The sequence below is a fragment of the Charadrius vociferus genome, unplaced genomic scaffold (genome assembly GCF_000708025.1).
Source record: "Charadrius vociferus isolate BGI_N301 unplaced genomic scaffold, ASM70802v2 scaffold202, whole genome shotgun sequence".
In the NCBI taxonomy this organism is placed as follows: domain Eukaryota; kingdom Metazoa; phylum Chordata; class Aves; order Charadriiformes; family Charadriidae; genus Charadrius; species Charadrius vociferus.
The window spans coordinates 770,529-789,333 of record NW_009647242.1 but is presented as its reverse complement, the minus strand read 5'-3'; the positions used below and the strand labels follow the sequence as shown (position 1 = coordinate 789,333).

The 18,805-nt window shown below is 41.7% G+C and overlaps 1 protein-coding gene across 1 annotated transcript in view; it reads left to right on the top strand.

Annotated features, from left to right (window-relative positions):
- The window catches only part of EPB41L3 (erythrocyte membrane protein band 4.1-like 3), a 66,258-nt gene that overhangs the window by 20,496 nt on the left and 26,957 nt on the right, over positions 1–18,805 (top strand). Inside the window, exons 3-9 of the mRNA XM_009879975.1 lie at positions 3,550–3,654; positions 6,058–6,100; positions 9,611–9,686; positions 11,123–11,341; positions 11,662–11,749; positions 15,356–15,508; positions 17,557–17,654. Coding sequence (XP_009878277.1) covers positions 3,550–3,654; positions 6,058–6,100; positions 9,611–9,686; positions 11,123–11,341; positions 11,662–11,749; positions 15,356–15,508; positions 17,557–17,654 — 782 coding nt within the window. The remainder of the gene's footprint in view (positions 1–3,549; positions 3,655–6,057; positions 6,101–9,610; positions 9,687–11,122; positions 11,342–11,661; positions 11,750–15,355; positions 15,509–17,556; positions 17,655–18,805) is intronic.

The following is an 18,805-nucleotide window of genomic DNA, read 5'->3' as shown; positions in this document are numbered from 1 at the left end:
GGCACAGGCTTGCCAAGTTCGCTGCTGCTGGCTCCTTTCCCTGGGAGCTTGACCAGGAGGTTGTTTATTCCCATTCCAGCGTCGAGCGGGAGCCCTGGCCTTTATAGAGCTGCAGGGAGCAGGCTGTGAAAAGTGTAAAGTTTTTGGTCCTGGACTTTGGTACTTATTTGCACCATTCAGTCTATGTTTTGTATTCTTTCTGTTGTCTTGATTACCCAAAGTTTAAGCAAAGTGTCTCTCTTTCCACATCTGCACATTTCATTTCGTCCCGTTCATGCCTGAAAAATAGCTAAGAATATTTCTGGAGGAGAATCTTGCCATATTTACCTTTCAGAAAAAAACTCTTCATTTACAGGGCCAGTATTTTATAACATGAAGTTTTATATTTTTATATTTTTTTAATCCACATTTTTTGGACTGCTGAGAATTGGTTGTCATCTTTGGCATTAACCTGTGATCCACAGTAACCAGCAGACTGTCAGTCTTTCATCACCTTAGACTTGTCACCCTGAAATAGTGGAAATCAAAGGTTCAGGAGCTGTATGAATTTGTAACTTGACCTTTCTCTCCGCCTCCTCCCATTCTCTCCCTGCCAAAGCAATTATACCCATGCCTTGTCTGGCATGCTTATTTGGGCACACAGTAAAATAAAAGCAATTAACAAGAGCACGGGAGGTCTGTTCAGTTGCTTTAATTATATATTCCTAACTAAACCTCTTAATTTCCCATGGATTAATGCAGTAGCCTCCCCTCGCTGTGTTTTGTGTGAGGTTGTTTTAGCGAGAGGGTGTGCGTGCTCATGCTGCGTGGGTATGAAGCAGCAGCGCTGCATCTGTGCAGGTACACGAGGATTTGGAGGGCATCAGCGATGGCTACGTCATCAGGCAGCCCCCATGCCCCAAATGACAGGAGCCCTCTAAATCCTGCCCCCATGGGTCAGGTTTGACCTGGGAAGCGGTGGTCAGAGGCAGCGGCGAAGCTGCAACGTGAGGCTTATGTGTGTGGATACTGATGGAGATGCTGGTTTCTGTGGAGAGTGAGAAGGAAAGGGGTCCTCCACCATCACCGGTTCACAGCTGGTGTCTGGTAAAGAGAGGATGATGTCCAGGAAGGGCTGTCAGTTATACGTGATATTTCTTGACATCCTCTCGCAGCGCCCACAGGGCTTTCCCGTATCCTGATGCAGCAGCAATTTTGTGGGAAGTGGCTGAGTACAACATAAGCATCTTCGTACAAGAGGAGGAGGAGGATCCGTTTTGTCATGGACAAAAAATGAGCTATGCAAATTCTTCCAAGCTTGCCATACTCTCACTTGCCCCCAGTGTGAAGCCAGACAAGAAATCCTGAGTGTTGGGGTTTTTTTCATTGGTTGGTTTTTATTGCGGCAGAGCCCCACACAACTGTTCCATACAGTTCCTGTTAAAGCACCATACCTTGCAGCTGCTAGCTGCTATTTCTCAAAGCTGACATCCGTGTAACTGCATGGATCAGCCACATAAAACAGCTTCTTTGTTGGCCTTGTGTGACTCTTAAAATTAAGAGGACATTGCAGTGTCACAATTCAAATACATGTAAATGGTGCAGTGGTGCAGACACAGTGGTTCTCAAAGACGGTATCCTATAGAGCTAACCTGCATATTTCTCTCCATTCACTGTAACCACTTGGTTTGTTGTCATGTGGAAAAGCCAGAAATTTGGCAAAATACAGCATTGCTTGCTGATAGCAGAAACATGACTATTTTGGCTCAAAGGCTCTGACTTGGTTACTCTCTGCACACTAGTAGTCAAATCTTTTTTATCTGCCTGATCACCTCCGTGGAGCATCAAGTCTAAAATCACCAACCTCTTATTATCTACTTCCAAGTTCGGGGCATGAAGACTTAACTACTCATTTGTTTGAAATTATAAAGGAGCTGGGCTATAGTTACGCTTCCAACTGCAGGGTGGAAAGTGTGTGACAAGCAGAACAAGGCCCTAGAGCTGTTTGCACAAATGATGCTGGAAGACACAGTAAATGAAGTTACAGCAATGTGCTTGCAATGACTTCTGTGCCTGTGTTTTTCTCAGCTGGAGGACACTTGTTAGACTCCGTCAGCCACACTCTTCAGTTTCCCCATCAATAAAAATGCAGAGGATGTTTCCCTGCTTCTTTTCTAATGTGCCATCAGAGCCTCAGTAGAAATACTGAACATAACATAAATGAGGTTGCACTGCACAACTCCCTCCATCAACTCTCGTAATGTTTTCGCAGGGTGTTAGGCACCAATGCTCAGTTCTTTTTTTTTTTTTTTTTCCCTCCCCTCTCTTGGCTTGCTTACCACTTCTAAAATAGTTTGAGGCCAGCGTTGGGCTCCACGGGTTTGTTGGCATAGCTGTGTCAGCTTGGATTGTGAACTATCCCTCCCCCGGCCAAGGCTGCCGGGCTGGCGGCACAGTCCGGGCACAGCACTGTCGGTAGAGGCACCTAAATTCAGAGGCAGCATTCTCTCCTCTTTTGTGTCAGCCTCCTGCGCTGCATTTGAAGCATGTAGAGTATTTCCAGTCCGCTTCAAGTCATGTGTATGCTACAGATGAAGAAATGCGGCGCTGACATCAACTAAAATGTTTATGTATGCATGTGTTTGATATAAAGTGGGAAGATTATTTTTTTCCTTTAGCTAAATTGCACTTAGGGAAGCAGGCAGTGATGAAACAGTGGCCCAAATACTTTTGAATTGTTTATCATAATTAATGCATATCAAAGTTGGCACACGTAGCTTATAAAGAGGATGTTTCTCTCTGTGTTTGTTTTTTTGGAGAATTTTTCTCAGCGTCACATAGAACGCTGAGAACTCAGATGACCTGAATTTGTACTGTCCAATACGAGAGATACTATGAAGCTTCTGCTAAGGGCTCTGGCTGTTGACAGTGAGAGATCTTCTCATCTAATGTGTTAGCAGTAAAGAAGGTTAGTGGGACACTGGAAAGCTGCTTTCATACCCAGCTGCCTTCCCAGTGAGATACCAGGCTCTTGCAGTGATTTCAGTAGATGGTCTATCGCATTTCCTCCTATGTTAGATGAAAAAGGATCCTAGAATCAGTCCGTGTGGTTACCAAAGCAAGAAATATCTCCATGTTTGTTTTTTCCTCCAGCAGATCGTCCCCCAAGTCACGGCTGCCCCAAGTCCATGCCCAGGAATATTTTGTACCATTGTTGCTGCTGCTGCACACAAAGAATGCTCTGGTTTGCTGAGATTACCACTTCAGCACATATTTGAAGTTGCACTTTCTGAAAGACAGAAACAATCTTCTCATTGAAACTTGAAACATGACATGTATTGACATATTTTAACTCCACATGAAGGCTTGAACTTTTATGAAAAGCGGATTTGCCCCATTCAGCAGATTCTTATGAAGGTCCAGATCAATAGGTTTGACAGATGGATGAATTGAATTGAATCATTTTTGGGTTATTGATTTGAGGATTAAACAGAAAAAGTATTACTTTAACGCTTATATTATGTTATTTTGCAAACATGATTTTTTTTTTCCCCTGTTCACTTCCCACAGAAACGTTCCAGAGGTCAAGTGCTATTCGACAAAGTGTGCGAACATCTGAACCTTTTGGAAAAAGACTACTTTGGACTAACATACAGAGATGCAGAAAACCAAAAGGTAACCCACAACACTGTGGCTGGCCTCTAGCATGAGGACTTGAGAGCTCTCCCGAGATACCCCCCAGGCAGTTGCACACAATCCAGGAGTTGTTTTTGTCTTCCTTGCCAAATTCCATAGACATAGCTTGAGCTATTGTTTATTGTAACTCTGTCTTGAGAGCATCCCCTGTGTTTCCTTGACTCTCCTCCATGTTGGCTATTTATGATAGGAAAGAAGTTAATCATATAGTTGGTACTCTTTCTGATATGATTTATTTCATCACTGCCATAGAGGAAAGTCAGATTTACATTCATAGATACACTACTAAACATATAATACTAAAATATGGCTTAATAATACTGTGGTTGGGATACAGATAGGCAGGAGTTGATTGACTGCTCCTTCTAACTGCTAAGGTAAAGTAAGGCTTTAAGTCTTGACTTGCTTCATCTGAGTGTTATTGTTGATTTGGCTAAAGACATAAGCTCTCAGAAGCAGTTGGCAGCAACAGAGAATCACACTCTGCTTGTCCGCATCTCAATTTCAATATTAAATGAGCTGTGTACTAACCATCTCCAAGATGATCTAACGTGCAGGTTATATATATATATATTTTTTTTGTTTGTTTTGGACACATTGTGATGAAAGAGAAAGTGTCAAATGATAAATTAAAATATGCTGTGTGATTTTGGCATTTCAAGATAAATATTTTGAAAGAAACCAGTACCAAACTTCTTACCAATATGTGCCATAGCCCAGCAGAGCTCACCACATGAAGATATTTTGTGCTTTCAATGGCCTGAAAGGTCTTCCCCGATGAAGCTGGAGCTATTGCTGCTTCTTTAGCTGTTTATGTCTTGTGAGAACAGTTTTATTTTCTAGGTTTCCCTTTGTTTCAGTTAGATACGATACAAAAGAAATCAGTATTTTTGTCTGTCTTTTCCCCTTTCATTATAGACTTCTAAATATAAGGATTTTGTTTCTGATTCAGGAAATCACTTAAGCAGACACTTGGTCCATGCCAGTGCAAGATAACACTTTAGCATATGCTTAGTTTTGAGTTGTGGTAAAAGTTAGGCAGATGTTTAAGTGCATTTCCATATAGGTGTGCTTTCTTGTACCGGATAGAGAGGAATGTATTTGTTACTAACAGGTGGTTTAGCAGCACTAAACATTTATAGATTGCTAGTTACTTTATAGAGCTAAACAGCTCAAAGAATACTGTCTGCCACCACATTATTGATCAATAACATGCATGTTTTTAATGTCAAAGTTCTTAGCTATTCACTTCCATCCTCTGCCAGATAACTTCCAGCCAGAAAATATATGTGCCCACGTTGCATGTCATCTTTGAAAATGGAAATCCTGATGCATCTTTAATTTCTTGGTGCATAGTGTGCTTTTGTGCTCAGCAATAGCTGGAGCTCTTCAAGCTCGTGTTTTGCACCACAGATAGGGTTTAGACAGCTGCAAACTGGTTGTTTTTGTTGGGGTTGGGGATTGTTGTGTTCTGCTTGTTTGATATTCCTTTAGTATTTTCTTTTTCACTGATACATTTGTTTATCTTTCTTTGGAGAAAGTGGAACTTTCCTAGGGGAAGCGAACTTTTTGTTCTGGGCTGGTGTGACGCATTTTAAATATTAATTTGACTCTGTTAGAGGACAAGGCAGAAGCACCTTTAAAGGCAGAAGCCTTTACCTCCCAGTGCCCGAGAGGCAGGCATAGAGCAGGCTGCTCTATTAATTCTAAACTCTGGCTGCAACAGAGACACTGAGAGACTCCAAGCTGCTCCATACCTCCTCCTGGGGAATTTCACCTGCTCCTTGGCATCCATGGAGTGGTGACACATCGCCTTGAGAGTTCCCCACCTCTTTGGCAGGGGTTTTGTCTCGCGTGGTCACCAGGCTCTGTGCAGCGTGGATGGGGGCAGCCCCAGTGCTGCGGTTCTGCCTCTTGTTTTCCCCCCGTGCTCCCTCTGCCCCTCATGTCCACGCCGGGTTGCAAGTGGTGTAGTACCCTGTGCTGTGCTTGCTTATCCTCTGGTAAGGCTTTTCAGCCCTTCCAGGATTAGAGTGAAAAATCAACCAACCAACCAAAAAAACTGCAACCTTGTAGAAATTTAATTTTCCCAGAACGTACTCTGGAAAAAGGGTTTCTGTGGATTTATTTTACTGATTTCTATTTTTTTATTTTTTATTTCAAACCATTCAGCCCCTCACCATCTGGGAAGGTTAGTAAAAATCCTGCTTCTACACTGGGCTACATCTTGAAAGTTGGTGTTATCCCTGCCTACTGCTGCTCCAAGGAGAAAGGGGTGGCAGACCTTCACATGTTCTAGCTTTGACTCATAGCACTGTTTTAAAAATAATGTTTATTGTGTTTTCTAATTCTAATTGAAAAAAGGAAACATTTTCTTTGCAGAATTGGTTGGACCCTGCCAAGGAAATCAAGAAGCAGATCCGAAGTAAGTTTGTTATCGTTTATGTGTTTAATTCAGGGCGTCTGGAAAACTTCCATTCTGGTGTATCCAGACCCTAAAAATCTGCACAAAAAAGTCTCTTCCTCTAAACTGCCATCAGTGTGTGTGAAGGTGTTGGATCCCTGTGGCGCCAAGGGGGGAAGTGAGAGGCAGAGGGGAGTCGCGGCACATTGTGGCCACCACATGCCCATCACTGCCCGGCCCCTGTGATCCTCTGGGCTTCTTCCTGAACGGCTGGGGTAACTCACCGCTCTTGGCTTAAAGGGCCCATCCCACTGGGGGTCTCAGCAGCCCCTCACCCCGGTCCTGCTGCCCCCAGGGTGAGGGGACAGGCAGGACAGGACCACGGCCACCTTCTCGATGGCTGTCCCCAGTAGAGTGCTCTCCCCCAGGAGCGACAAAGCCTATTTCACAATCTTCATTTGCATCCTGTCCCGAGTCTCTGGCAAAGGAATTACCTGCATCTTTTAGGTATTCTACCCCATAATGAGTGCAGGCGGTTACTGAGGCTCATAACATGTGAACTTGCAGTACTGAAAACAACTTGACATTTGCAGAGATGCAGAAACCCGAAGTTTGACATTAAGCAGTGTAACCTCAGGAACTAGGCCACGTATATAAATTATTTCTTTGCGTTACTGATATTTATATCGTATCCAGGAACGCTGCTCATGCCCCATACTGAAATACTTCGCTGCTGCTAAGATAGCACTCTATCTAAAATATCTTTCCTTCCTGCGTTTCAAAAACTTGAACTTTGCTCCTCAAATGACCATTCCGTTCACAGAGAACCAGTCAATTTTCTGCTTCACATGAATATTTTAAAAAGCTCGGTTGTTAAATTTAGCCGCCTGCCATATTAGAAATTCAAAAACCTCTCAGAGGAAAACCTCTTCAAGACTGCCAGGCTTAAAATTTGACCTGCCTTTTTTTTCCCTGTCACTATTTAAAATTGGTGAAATATTTGTGTGTGTGACTTCTTTGGGCAGGAAAACCGCCACAGCTTTTTTTCTTTGCACGTTTTATTAATGATCTCTTCTAGCACTTGTGCTTTCACAAGCAAATACATCTGTTAGGTCACATTTGTTGGGTCAGGCCCAGCAAATGAATCGCTTCCCTTTCCAAGATTCAAAGGGTTAGTTCTCACTGGCTGGAAAGCTTCCCCACTTACTGTGAGCAACCAGTATCATTTTCATGAAAAGTAAGTGATCTGCAATAAAAAGTAATGAAAATCTGCCTTTTTTTAATCTCTTGAGAAGACAGACCTGGAGAGGAAGGTGCTGTAGACCTCGATGAATCAGATTACACTGGTGGTCAGTGCAAGTAAAGCAGCTCAGCCCCACACCACTGATTTGAAATGCCTTTAATGTGTGCCCGAGCTATGAGATAGACAATGAAAAGTTGTGACAGTGAGAGATTAACTGCGGCAGAAATGTCTTGGCCTCAGCTTGATGTGGGGGATGGTTGTATTTGCAGAAGATGACAGGGATAATTTGCTTACTCTGTACAGTTCACCCCAGAAGTTTAGAACAGGACAACAGTGGAAAAGTAGGGCTGTTACCCACAATGCTTTCCAAAACACATATATATAACCTGCTAAATGCTAGTTGAGTTGTAGAATACTCAGATATCTGTGATTCCACTGCAGACCACAGGGATTTCATGCCAGTGGTTGAGAAATGAGGCTGTCACCATGCTTGCGGCCCCTGGTTCGCACCCCATTAGTTATAATCCGCGAACTTGCACAGAGTTAGGTTTTATTTAAACCCCTGTAAGTGAGGGGTGAAGGCCTCTTACTCTGGTATCTTAACCATCCATGTTATATCATAGGCTATATCATAGGGTTTGACTTAGTTTGTGTGTGCCAGAAGAATAGATTTTTAGGCCATGGCCCCTTCCCTCTGTCATGGGGCCAGGTGTCACCCACAGGCTCTGCTTCCACCTCGGGCCCAGTCCACTCCCTGGTGGGACCATGCCCCGTCCTTGCTGCCAGCCAAATCTTCCTTCCACCATTTTTTATGGTCCAAGAGAGTGGACAAGTTCCTAAAATCAAGGAGCCCAAAAGTCTCACCAAGAGCTGAAGTCCTGATGGTAAATATCAAAAGTCTTCTTGCGCATTGAGCCTGTTTTCTTGGTTGCGTGGATGACCAAAGTGGATGGGGCTTTGCATGGGATGAAAGTTCCTTGTCGTCTCTAAATAAATACTCCCAAACACCCAATTAGGACAACCATATAGTACTTCCAGGCAAGCAGACCTGTCCAGCATATAAGCTATCTGACCAGAGAGCATATCAGATACACCTTCAAACCCCGTACTCTTTAGGAGGTTCCTCGTCAGAAAGTGCCCCTACATTGAAGATCGTGCGAAAGCTCTACCCTGGCAGGTTTGGGAGGAAGAGTCGTGTTTTTCACAGTGTTCACAAGCACTTTCTAATTACACGGCCAATATGGGACTTTTCAAGAGAGAGATTTATTTATTTATAGTTAGATTTGTAATTTGACATCAATGTGTTTCAGAAAACAGAAGTGTCATTACTTTGGCTTTGGTTTATTGACTGCAGAAATACTGTCATTTATGTGGTAGAAGTCCGTATAAGAAGTATATCCCACAACAGAGGCCTCGGTAAAAAGTCTTGGTTTTGAAAAACTACTGTGTTGTTTGTAAGAACGCTGTGGTTTGGGGGTTTGTTACTGCTTTTTATTTGCATTTGAGACATGCGCTAGTATAACCTGTCCCTTTTTTCAGAATAGCTTTTATATTTACATATTATGTTCAACTCATCTTTAGTCTTGATATTCTTTCTTTACAAAATGTAAAGCTAACTCTCCAAAAAAAAAATTGCACAAACTGTGGTGACACAAACCAGTGTCCATCCCATGGGTCGCCTAAACTTACTGAAATAACTAAATAAGAATGCCTCAGTGTTACGTACTATTTTTCAGTCCTGCTCTCTGTGTTTGTCCTTGGCAGTTTTGTCTGCGCAGTGATTTATGTCTGCTGGAGACAGGAGCTATGTGCTGAAGCAGCACTCTGCGAGGATGCTGTGAGCTGGTTTGGGCAGCCAGACCTCGGCACATCAACCCGCTGCGGAGCCCATTCGTATTCTGGCTTGCAGTGCTCCCAGCGCCTCTGTCTTTTGGGTTACTGGTTTTTAAAGCTTTGTATAGGCTGTGTTTTCAGATGGTTAATTCCAGCAAACATTGTTTTCGCACTGAGGGGTTTTTTAGCGTTAGTAATAAATTACTGCTCCCTTAGGGGCCTCGCTTCAATGGAAATCTTACTAAATAAGAAAAGAGCTGTAAAATCTTATCCAATACTGTAATTGTGAGAGGGAAAAGTAGTTTCTTCAGAACGATGTATGGGAAAAAGATACTATATCCTGTTCTTATGAATTGCTTGGCTGGGGTATTTTTAAGTCTGCTGGTGACTGAACAGCATGAGTATCTCCATTTGCACTTCCAGTGTACTTTCAGTCAACCTGTGTTCTTTTCCAGGTGGTGCTTGGCAGTTTGCATTTAATGTGAAATTCTACCCTCCAGACCCTGCCCAGCTATCTGAAGATATTACCAGGTGTTTAAAACATTAAATACCTTTCTAGAAGGGGCTTAAAAGGTGTTTGTAGTAGCGCTTGCACTCTAATTATCCAAGAAACGGGATGTTTTGTATTCCCATTGGCTTCTTTTCTTTTACAAGCTTATGGAAAATATGCGATGCTTTGGCAGAAAAGACACTGTGAACAGTGTTTGTCCTCTGAGCTAAGACGACTTTTTCTTTTCTGTAATTTAACTCTAAAACTGAGATTTTCCAATACACATATTCCTGAGAGTTGATTTTAATTTTCACAAAGATGCCTAAGGCCCAGTTTTGCCAGTGGCAACAAGTTTTTATTGTCAGTATAATCAGGACTACAAACGGAAAGAAGTGGGGTGAGAATAAGTCTGCATGTAAATTTTGCGTGTCGTTTTGGTGAGGTAAGCAGTTGATGCGCCTGGTACAGGGAATATGGTGGTAATGAATGGCTGCTCCCTGCTATCCCAGTCAGCTCTGCAATCCGCACCTGTGCTCTCTGGTTTTGTATACAGATTGCAGGAAAAAAAAAAAAACAACAAACCACCCAACAACAAAAAGCTTCACCTGGTTTCCTCCTTGGTATAAGGCAGGAAAACCTTGGAGCCATGACGACTTTTATACCATCAGCCTGTTCTAACCTTTGGCAACCTGTGGATATTTTTAACCTTTGTTGGTTCATGGACTACTTGTCACTTTTAAGGTAGCATGAAGCCTTTGGCTTAGATCAGACTTTCCTGTGCTAGGCTTTGCGCAGAAAGACAGTGTGCCAAGACTTCACATTTCAACAGGTGCCTTCTAAAAGAAAGGATTGCTTTTCTCCTCTTGTTGCCCTCAAAACTCCCCTGGGAACTCCATGCCTTCACCACCAAGCCAATGCTCTTCACTTTTTTTTCCCATTTTCGTCTGTCTGGTAATCCCTTGCAATGCTTATCACCGCATTTACTGTTTAAATGTATTTTTGAGAAAGCTCGACAGTTTACTAAAGAGACACCTTACTTTTTTTTAATGGCTTCGAATTCAGCTACCCTGCAATGAACAGCATTTGGGGGTTTTAATTACTTTTTTCCCCTTAAAGAAAAGAATTATCAGGTAGCTATATATCTTAGTGATCTATGGTAGAAACCTGGTATGTTTCATGGGTTATTCTCCATTTAGGTCCCAAAAAAAAAACTAATAACCTATTTTATTAAGAAATCTCCATGCTGCTTTATAAAGATAAATTAGATGTTGCTACTCGTAAGTTAGTCAAGGTGTTTTTTGGTTTGGGTTTTTGTTTTTTTTTTTCAAAATTATTATTGTCCTTGTTAACACCTGAAAAACCTTGCTGTCTGCAAATGAGTAGAGGAGCTGGGGCCTCTTGCCGGTCCTTGGGCGTCACTCCTTTGGGGGCAGTGGTGGAGGAACGCTTTCTGAGCTGCTTTGGTGCTCCGTTGCAGGTACTACCTCTGCTTGCAGCTGAGAGATGACATCGTGTCGGGTCGGCTGCCTTGCTCGTTCGTCACGCTGGCCCTGCTGGGCTCCTACACCGTGCAGTCAGAGCTCGGCGACTACGACCCCGACGAGTACGGCAGTGACTATGTCAGCGAGTTCCGCTTCGCGCCAAATCACACAAAAGAGCTGGAGGATAAAGTGATCGAGCTGCACAAGAGCCACAGGTAGGCAGAGGGCATCAGTGTGGGCGGTAGCCTGCCTTCAAGTACCGTCCTGGTACATCAGGAAATGTTAAAACCTGCTGCAGTGTGCGTAATAAGAATATTTTTTGGACAAGACTCCTCTCCATGTCTTTGGTTAGAGAGGAGCTTTGCAGCATGAAAGATAACAGGGTCTGAACCAGAGCTTTGGCTCTGGTAGGTACCCATCCATCTAAGGGCTATGGCTGTAGTTCTGACAGCCTGAAAGTGTTTTCCAGGTGCTAGATTTTATTTTGGTCTCCATTTCCTTAACATTGATGCTGGAATTGGTTGCTCTTCCTCAGGGGAATGACACCTGCAGAGGCTGAGATGCATTTCCTGGAGAATGCCAAAAAACTGTCAATGTATGGAGTAGATCTCCATCATGCCAAGGTATGAATTATAGTTCTTGCACTGGTTATCTTTCTCCTCTGTCATAGTACTTGAATCTGCATGGACTCCCTGATTTATTTTTCCTTGTTGTTTTGAGATGGGCATTTTGTGGGATAAGTCATGTGTCAACATAAGGAAAGGTGACTCATGGGATAAGCAAAAATATATCTTGTAATTGTAACATAACCTAGCCTATAGATTCAACAATGTTACACATCAACCCTTCATGTTGATTAAATAACCAAATCCTTCAGGAAAATATTGAATGGGCAGAGTAATGAGGAAGGGTATTAGAAGCTGCCCAGAGAGTGATCAATTATCATTTCATTCAGCTACATTTTCCAATTTAATAAGGCCGACTGTGGTATCTTAACTAGATAAGCAGATCATTTCTAACACTGCAGAGAACTTTCAAGCAATTATTTAGCCATGCTGGAAACCTAATCAGATTGATAGTAATGGGGAGATGGTGGCTTGTCTCTCTTCTGAAGCGTGGTCGTTGCAGTTGACTGGAAGGGCAGCAGTTTTGCTGGAAATATTCTCCCATGATGAAGTAGTTTCTCTAATCATCGTCAGGTTAAGTTATGAATAAAACATGGTCATTCTTAGTGTGGCTTGGGAGAGCCTTGTGTTGGTTGTCTGGTTTTTGTTTTGTGGGGGTTTTTTTCCAAATAAATAATTACTTTTTTTTTTCTTCACTCTTCAAAGTAAGGCTAATGGATTTTAACATCTTTGAGGTTACCAAGCATCCTTGGCAAATGAGTGCTGAACAAAGAATCCTGAGCGGTGGAGAGCACTGCATTTTCTGTAAAGGTCAAATTATTGTGAGCCTGTTTTTATGCTGCAGCAGATCCTTTCAAGAACCGAGATAAATTTGCAGCTCGGATCTTGAAAGGGCCTGCAGCCGTGTCCCTGGGGCATTTTGTAGGAGCTGTGCATGTGTGTTACAGAATTCAAGGCAATCTTTTGTGTTCTGTTAATTGCCTTCATTGAAAATGAAAAATCTAAGTATGGCTCAACGGGCAGCGGTCTACCAGGAGGCAATCCACTGCTCTCCCTGTGTCTTGCAGATAGGCACAAAATCTTGAGGCACATTTGGAGCAGAGATAGAAACGGATTGGCGAATGTCACTCAGTAGCTTTTTTTCAACATCCTTTGTCCAACACAAAGAAATCTGCAAAACAGCAACAAAGTGAGTTCCTGTTCTAAACACGTTACAGGCTTCCTTACTGAAAATCTAACATAGCATAGCATTAAGGCCGAAGTAATTTTTCAGAATATTGGAGAAAGACTGTGAAATTTAAGATAGGATATCCTGAGAAAACCATTTTATTTTTTTTCCTAAAAAATGTTAGTATCCAGTTATACTCTTCTGTTTTTCATATGGAAAGACTCAGAGCAAGAGAAGTTGTTAGGCAAGCCGATTTCTCTCTAAAGTGATGCTCTTAATTAAAAAAGCTGCAGAGCTCACCGAATTGGGTCTGTCTGTGGGTTAAGGAGCCCAACAGTAATCTTGGAAACTGAGCTGAAGGTGGGAAAAGTAGACTCTGCGTGAGAAGTAATGTTTAGTTTTAATTAGGTCTGCCACTGAGATCTGATGGTATCAATCTAGGGGACAAGTATCTCTGTGGATGCCTTTTTGAAGTCACGTCGTGGCAGATGTCTCTATGTAAATGTCAATTCATTAAGGCTGTGCCAGTATCTTAGGTATTCAACAGATGCTGGATTCGCCAGCTGCTGTTAAAACTAGTTCCCAATTATCCAACACAAGGCTATGATAAAAAACGTGTTCAAATAGACTGATTTGTCCTCTGGGCTGTCACTGCTCTGATAAAGCCCCCCATTCATATGCAGAGCTGCGGAGATGTGCAGCTTGGCGTCTCATGCCTCGCACATTACAGCTAACAGTTTTCTGTTGCATGCAACCGCATCGCTCCTGAAAAAAGCCAAATTCTTTTATTCGGGTTTCATGTCATTCCAGTAGTATCACATAGAAAAGCAGTCTTTGACACCGACAAGGCACAGAAGCCATGAAAGGACTTAGATCTGCTGCAAAGGTGGGGATGAGGGAAGAAGACATGTCTCAACAAGTTTTTGAGAAGGTGTATTAGAAGAAGGAGCCCCTTGCACCTGCAGTTATGTGCCATATGTGAGCACGTGTGTATTTAAGGCATTTACCAGGCAGTGGGATTACTGGCAATGAGACTTTCTGTTTTTAGAACGTGTTCACTGTGTTTAGACGTTACTCTTTGCTCAGGAAACTGTGAAATTGAAGTCCCCTGAAAAAAATCAGCTTTCTCTCTTCTGTAGTACCTGACAGTGATATCACACGAGAGCTTTATTTAGAAAACATCTGCTTTTAAGGGGTGATACTATCATTGTCGGAACATACATCCTCTACTGCTTTTAAGGGGTGATACTATCATTGAACGTACATCCTCTGTTGGTGTGTTTTCTAACACTGAAGTGACTTTGTGGCATTAATTCTATGTTCTGTCTCTGATTTTAAAACAGGGTTTTTTTTGTATTTCAAGCTGTGCTGTAGCCTTTTCATCATGACTGACCATGCATGCCGTTGTGTTCATCTTCAAATGTAATCAGATTTTCACTGTGTGCCTAAAAGATGGCTTGTTGAGAAAACCAGAGGAAAACGATTAATTAATTTCATGATTATCATAGGGTGACATCTTCATAGTTTCTGTTGTCAGACTTCCGTAACTTTAAGGTATTTTAAAATAATGACTGAAGAACTCTGTGCTTTAAGGTGGATCCTTCTTTTGTCCAGCAATATTGGTACATAGCTAAATGAAAAATCAGAATTATACAGTCTAATGGTGATAGCAAACAGTGAAGATTGGATTTAGGCTATTTGCAGGCTTCTAGCTTCTAAAGCAAAGAGAAGTGTATACTTCTTACTTAAAAATACATATTTATGGGTATATTCTCATAAGATTGTGGCTAAATCTTTTATAGTGCTAACGTGTCTGACCTACAGCTTCCGTGTCAAAAATGGGTTATAGCACAGGCACAGTCACACACTTTTAAAAGAATCTTCCTGGTCCAAATGCCCAACTTTCTGCCTGCTGGTCATTTCAAAGTGAGAATACTGAGCATAGGCACAACAGCATTAAAGAAACCAGCAAACCAACTAAAGCCAAGACGAGCAAACTACAGAAGAAAAATCTAAGGCTTCAGAAGGCTTAGTCATGGAGATGAGTGATGCCAGGATAAGTAAATTTGTATGCTGTCCTACTTACTTTCAATCTAGTATTTGTGCTATTAACATTCTTTTTTATTATGCTAATAAAATTTTGTTACATGGTTCATATCATTCTTTTAATAACATCTAAAATTTTCCCCCTCCTTTTGCAGTCTTTCTAAAATATACGGAAACATTCACAACGCTCAGTTTCACTCACGCTGCCCAACCGTACTATTACTTGCATGAATGCAGTCAATGAGTAGGGTAGCTCTCAGAAATCAGGTCACTACAGTTGGTGCATTAAAAAGACGTAGCTCAGATAGAAACACAGTATACAAGAATCTGTGGTACTGTGGGATGTAAGGAAAGGAATATTCAACAAAGTGCACTGCTTGTTTTTCCAGGATTCTGAAGGAGTGGAAATCATGCTAGGAGTTTGTGCAAGTGGTCTCTTAATATATCGAGACAGACTCAGAATAAATAGATTTGCCTGGCCAAAGGTTCTGAAAATTTCCTACAAGAGGAACAACTTCTACATCAAAATCCGACCAGGGGAGGTAAGGGCATCTTGACACTCTTTAGTGAACGAACCTTTTCAAAAAACCCGTGTGCTCATTGATTTGTTGACTTGTCATGTCTTACAAGCCTTTAACGTTCCTCTCCATTTATATTTTTTAATTTGTGCTGATTTTCTTAGGAAAGATTAGGTAAATACTTTATTTAAAATACAGATAAAAATCTTCTTTCACAGAATCACACAATCTTTGGTGGTTTTCTGTTTACATCCATGAAATAATAAAGAATAAATATGACCATCTGCATGTAAAAAGCCTATCCATATTATGAACATTTTGGGAATTTAAGTAACATATTGCTTGTTCACGGGGTGCTCATCATCCACCATCATGTTGTATATTAAATCAGTGCCTGTTCATCTTGCCAACTAAGAGATGTAGACAGGCCATACCACATTTTGTAAGTGTATCAGACTAGTAAACTGGGAGTCTGAATAGAAATCTGGAGACTGCTAAAAATGGAGTCAAACATCCACCATTCAGCATTTTTGGTAGCTACAGGCTTTAGTCCTTTCAGGCCCGCCAGAGCTGGTGTTCTGGCTCTGGGGAAGGTGATGTGAAATCTCGTACAGTGAGTGCCCTCTCGTGGCTCAGCCGGATGCACAGCAAATACCTACCTCATGGGTTGAGCCTGCACCAGCTAAGAAATGACATGATAAATCTTAGGAAAAATCCCAGGGAGGAGTTCAGGATCATGAGGGGCAAAGGAATGTCTCCATTTTGAGTACTGGTACAATAATCAGTCTGTGATATGTGAAAAACCCATATCTATTTTAGAGGGTGGAGCTGTATAGCGGGACAGAAATCACCTGGATGAAGACTACCATTTCTCCCTTTCTGCAATATGGCACTGGGGAGTCCGGAGTCAATGTCTTCAGTACTGGCTTCATAAGTGACCTGGGAAATCTGCTGGGCCCCCCAAGGGCCCCAGGGGCTAAGCCTTTTTTAGAGTTCTGTACTAAAATCCACAAAACTACATCTTCTGCCTCTCGGCAGACACAGTTTTAGTAACCAACTGCCGAGTCCTGAGTTTGATTAAAAAAAAAAATAAAATAAAAATAGCCACTGATATTCCCAATGCCTGCACTCAAGAGCTCTACTAGTGAAGTCCTGTTGAGCTCTGCTGGTCTTGGTATGCAGCATCCTGTGACCAGTTCCTCCTTCCTTATGCAAAATAACCAGTCTCTTCCCAAACCACATTTAATGATGATGTGATTCACCATCCCATGCGTTGCTTATATCATCTTCATTGTTTTGCTGTTTCCCACCTTGTTTCTCTCTGTCAGCCTCCCCGTAGGGATCCAGGCTTCCTTACAAGTGCCCTTCTGCCTACCTTTCCCTGGTCACAGCAACACTGTTCCATCTACTCAGCTGTCTGCGTGTAGCCATCGACATGTTACAGCGGTTGTAGTTGGCACAGCTTTTGCATCTGGAATATAAATCTGCAGCACAACCTAGAAAGGTCTCCTGGTATCCCCAGCCGACTCGTACAATTACCTGTCTTTTCCTCATCCTCCCCAGGAGATAAATTAGCTAAAAACACTGTGATTTACAAACACTAGTTCTTTGACTGTAAATCTCCTAAATCTAAGGCTGTGTGAGACCAAATCAGTCCCTGGGGACTAGTGCTTCCCTCCAAGCTGCTATCAGGCTTCCCACTGTTTAAACAGGTGAAGTTAAACCAACAGGGTTAAAACACTTAAATGATGTTTTTCTCAGAAGTCTCCCAAGTCTTAACTGATCTCTTTGTTACTATAGGCCATAAAACGTCACTGTCACCATCAAAAACCTCTTGCTCATTATCTGGGTTTCCTGCAAAAAGCAATCCTCAAAGGTCGCCTTTGATTATCACTCACAGCTTCCTTCCCCGACAGTAGTATGTAGAATATGTATATATGTGGTTATATACATGAGCATATATGTTCCTTGCAATGAGATGACGCAGACAGAAGAAATTAAGATGAAACTGTGTACACTGTAAAAATAGATGCACAGCATCAAATACATACTTTTTCTTTTTTCCTACCTAGTTTGAGCAGTTTGAAAGTACTATTGGGTTTAAGTTGCCAAATCATCGTGCTGCAAAGCGCTTATGGAAAGTGTGTGTTGAGCACCATACATTTTTCAGGTACGTGGTTTTCTTTTCCTAAAGGTGTGATACGAAACGCAACAGAAAAGACCAATTCTGTCAGCAGAGGTGAAACCCTTCAAATCAAAATCTTTTTGATTATGAGGTATCTCTGAGCAGACAAGGGAAGATTATTGCTTCTTCAAAATTCGAAATGTTTCAAATTATTCATACTATTTCAGACAGATACTGAATATTTAAAATCACCATATGGTCCCAATTAATCGTTTTGCTTTATCTGTGCCATGATATTATCAGCCGCTATAATTAAAGAGGTGAAGGACTCTGCTGCACTTCTGCACATACGCTTGTATAGGGAGAACAACTTATATGGAAAGTTACTGGGGGTGTGGATAAGAAGTTAAAAAAAAAAAAAGGAGATTTTAATTTAATTTAATATGAAAATACAGACAGTAGTTGGTGAATACCAATCCATAGCTGTAATTTTTGTATTACTGAGGAATTTTGCAGCTATGTTTTTGACATCTAAGAAGACATGAGAAAAGCTTGGGATAGTGGAATAAATGTCATAATTATTTTGTGCTGAGATAGTCAGCACAGAGATACTTAGCAATGGCAACCCAAAAGGGTGAGATTTTTCAATGGCATGAAAGGGCATCTAATGCTTAAAAACCCCTCTCAAGATGTTTGTGGGGATTGTAGAATTTATCTCCTTTTTTAAAACTATTGGTTCAGGCTGTCTGTATGTTCATATGAAATGCAGTCGTAGTACCAAAAAAATCTGAAAAGAAATTGAGTGTGCATTTTTTTGGTGTTTTCTGATTTTTAATGGAAAATCAATGTCTAAAACATAAACTCCATAGCAGGAGAATGGCTTCTTCAACAAACTCCCATAGCCAAGATACAGAGGGAGGGAAGGCTCTAACCTGAAAAATGTCTGCATCCCTGTGAATGAATACTGCCCTGCATCCACTGGAAATCTGTCCTGGCCCTTTCCTCAGCTATAGCACTGTCATAAATTTCAAGTATAAGAAACATATGTGTATTTCAGCCCAGGTCAGAGTCCCTGATACAAAGAACACCTTATTTTTAGTTTTGGTGGTTAGAAAATAATAAAGCTGATTTTCAAGCAGGAAGGGACTGAGTGATTCTTACCCGTTAGGAAGAACTCGGCTTTTCAAATGCATTAG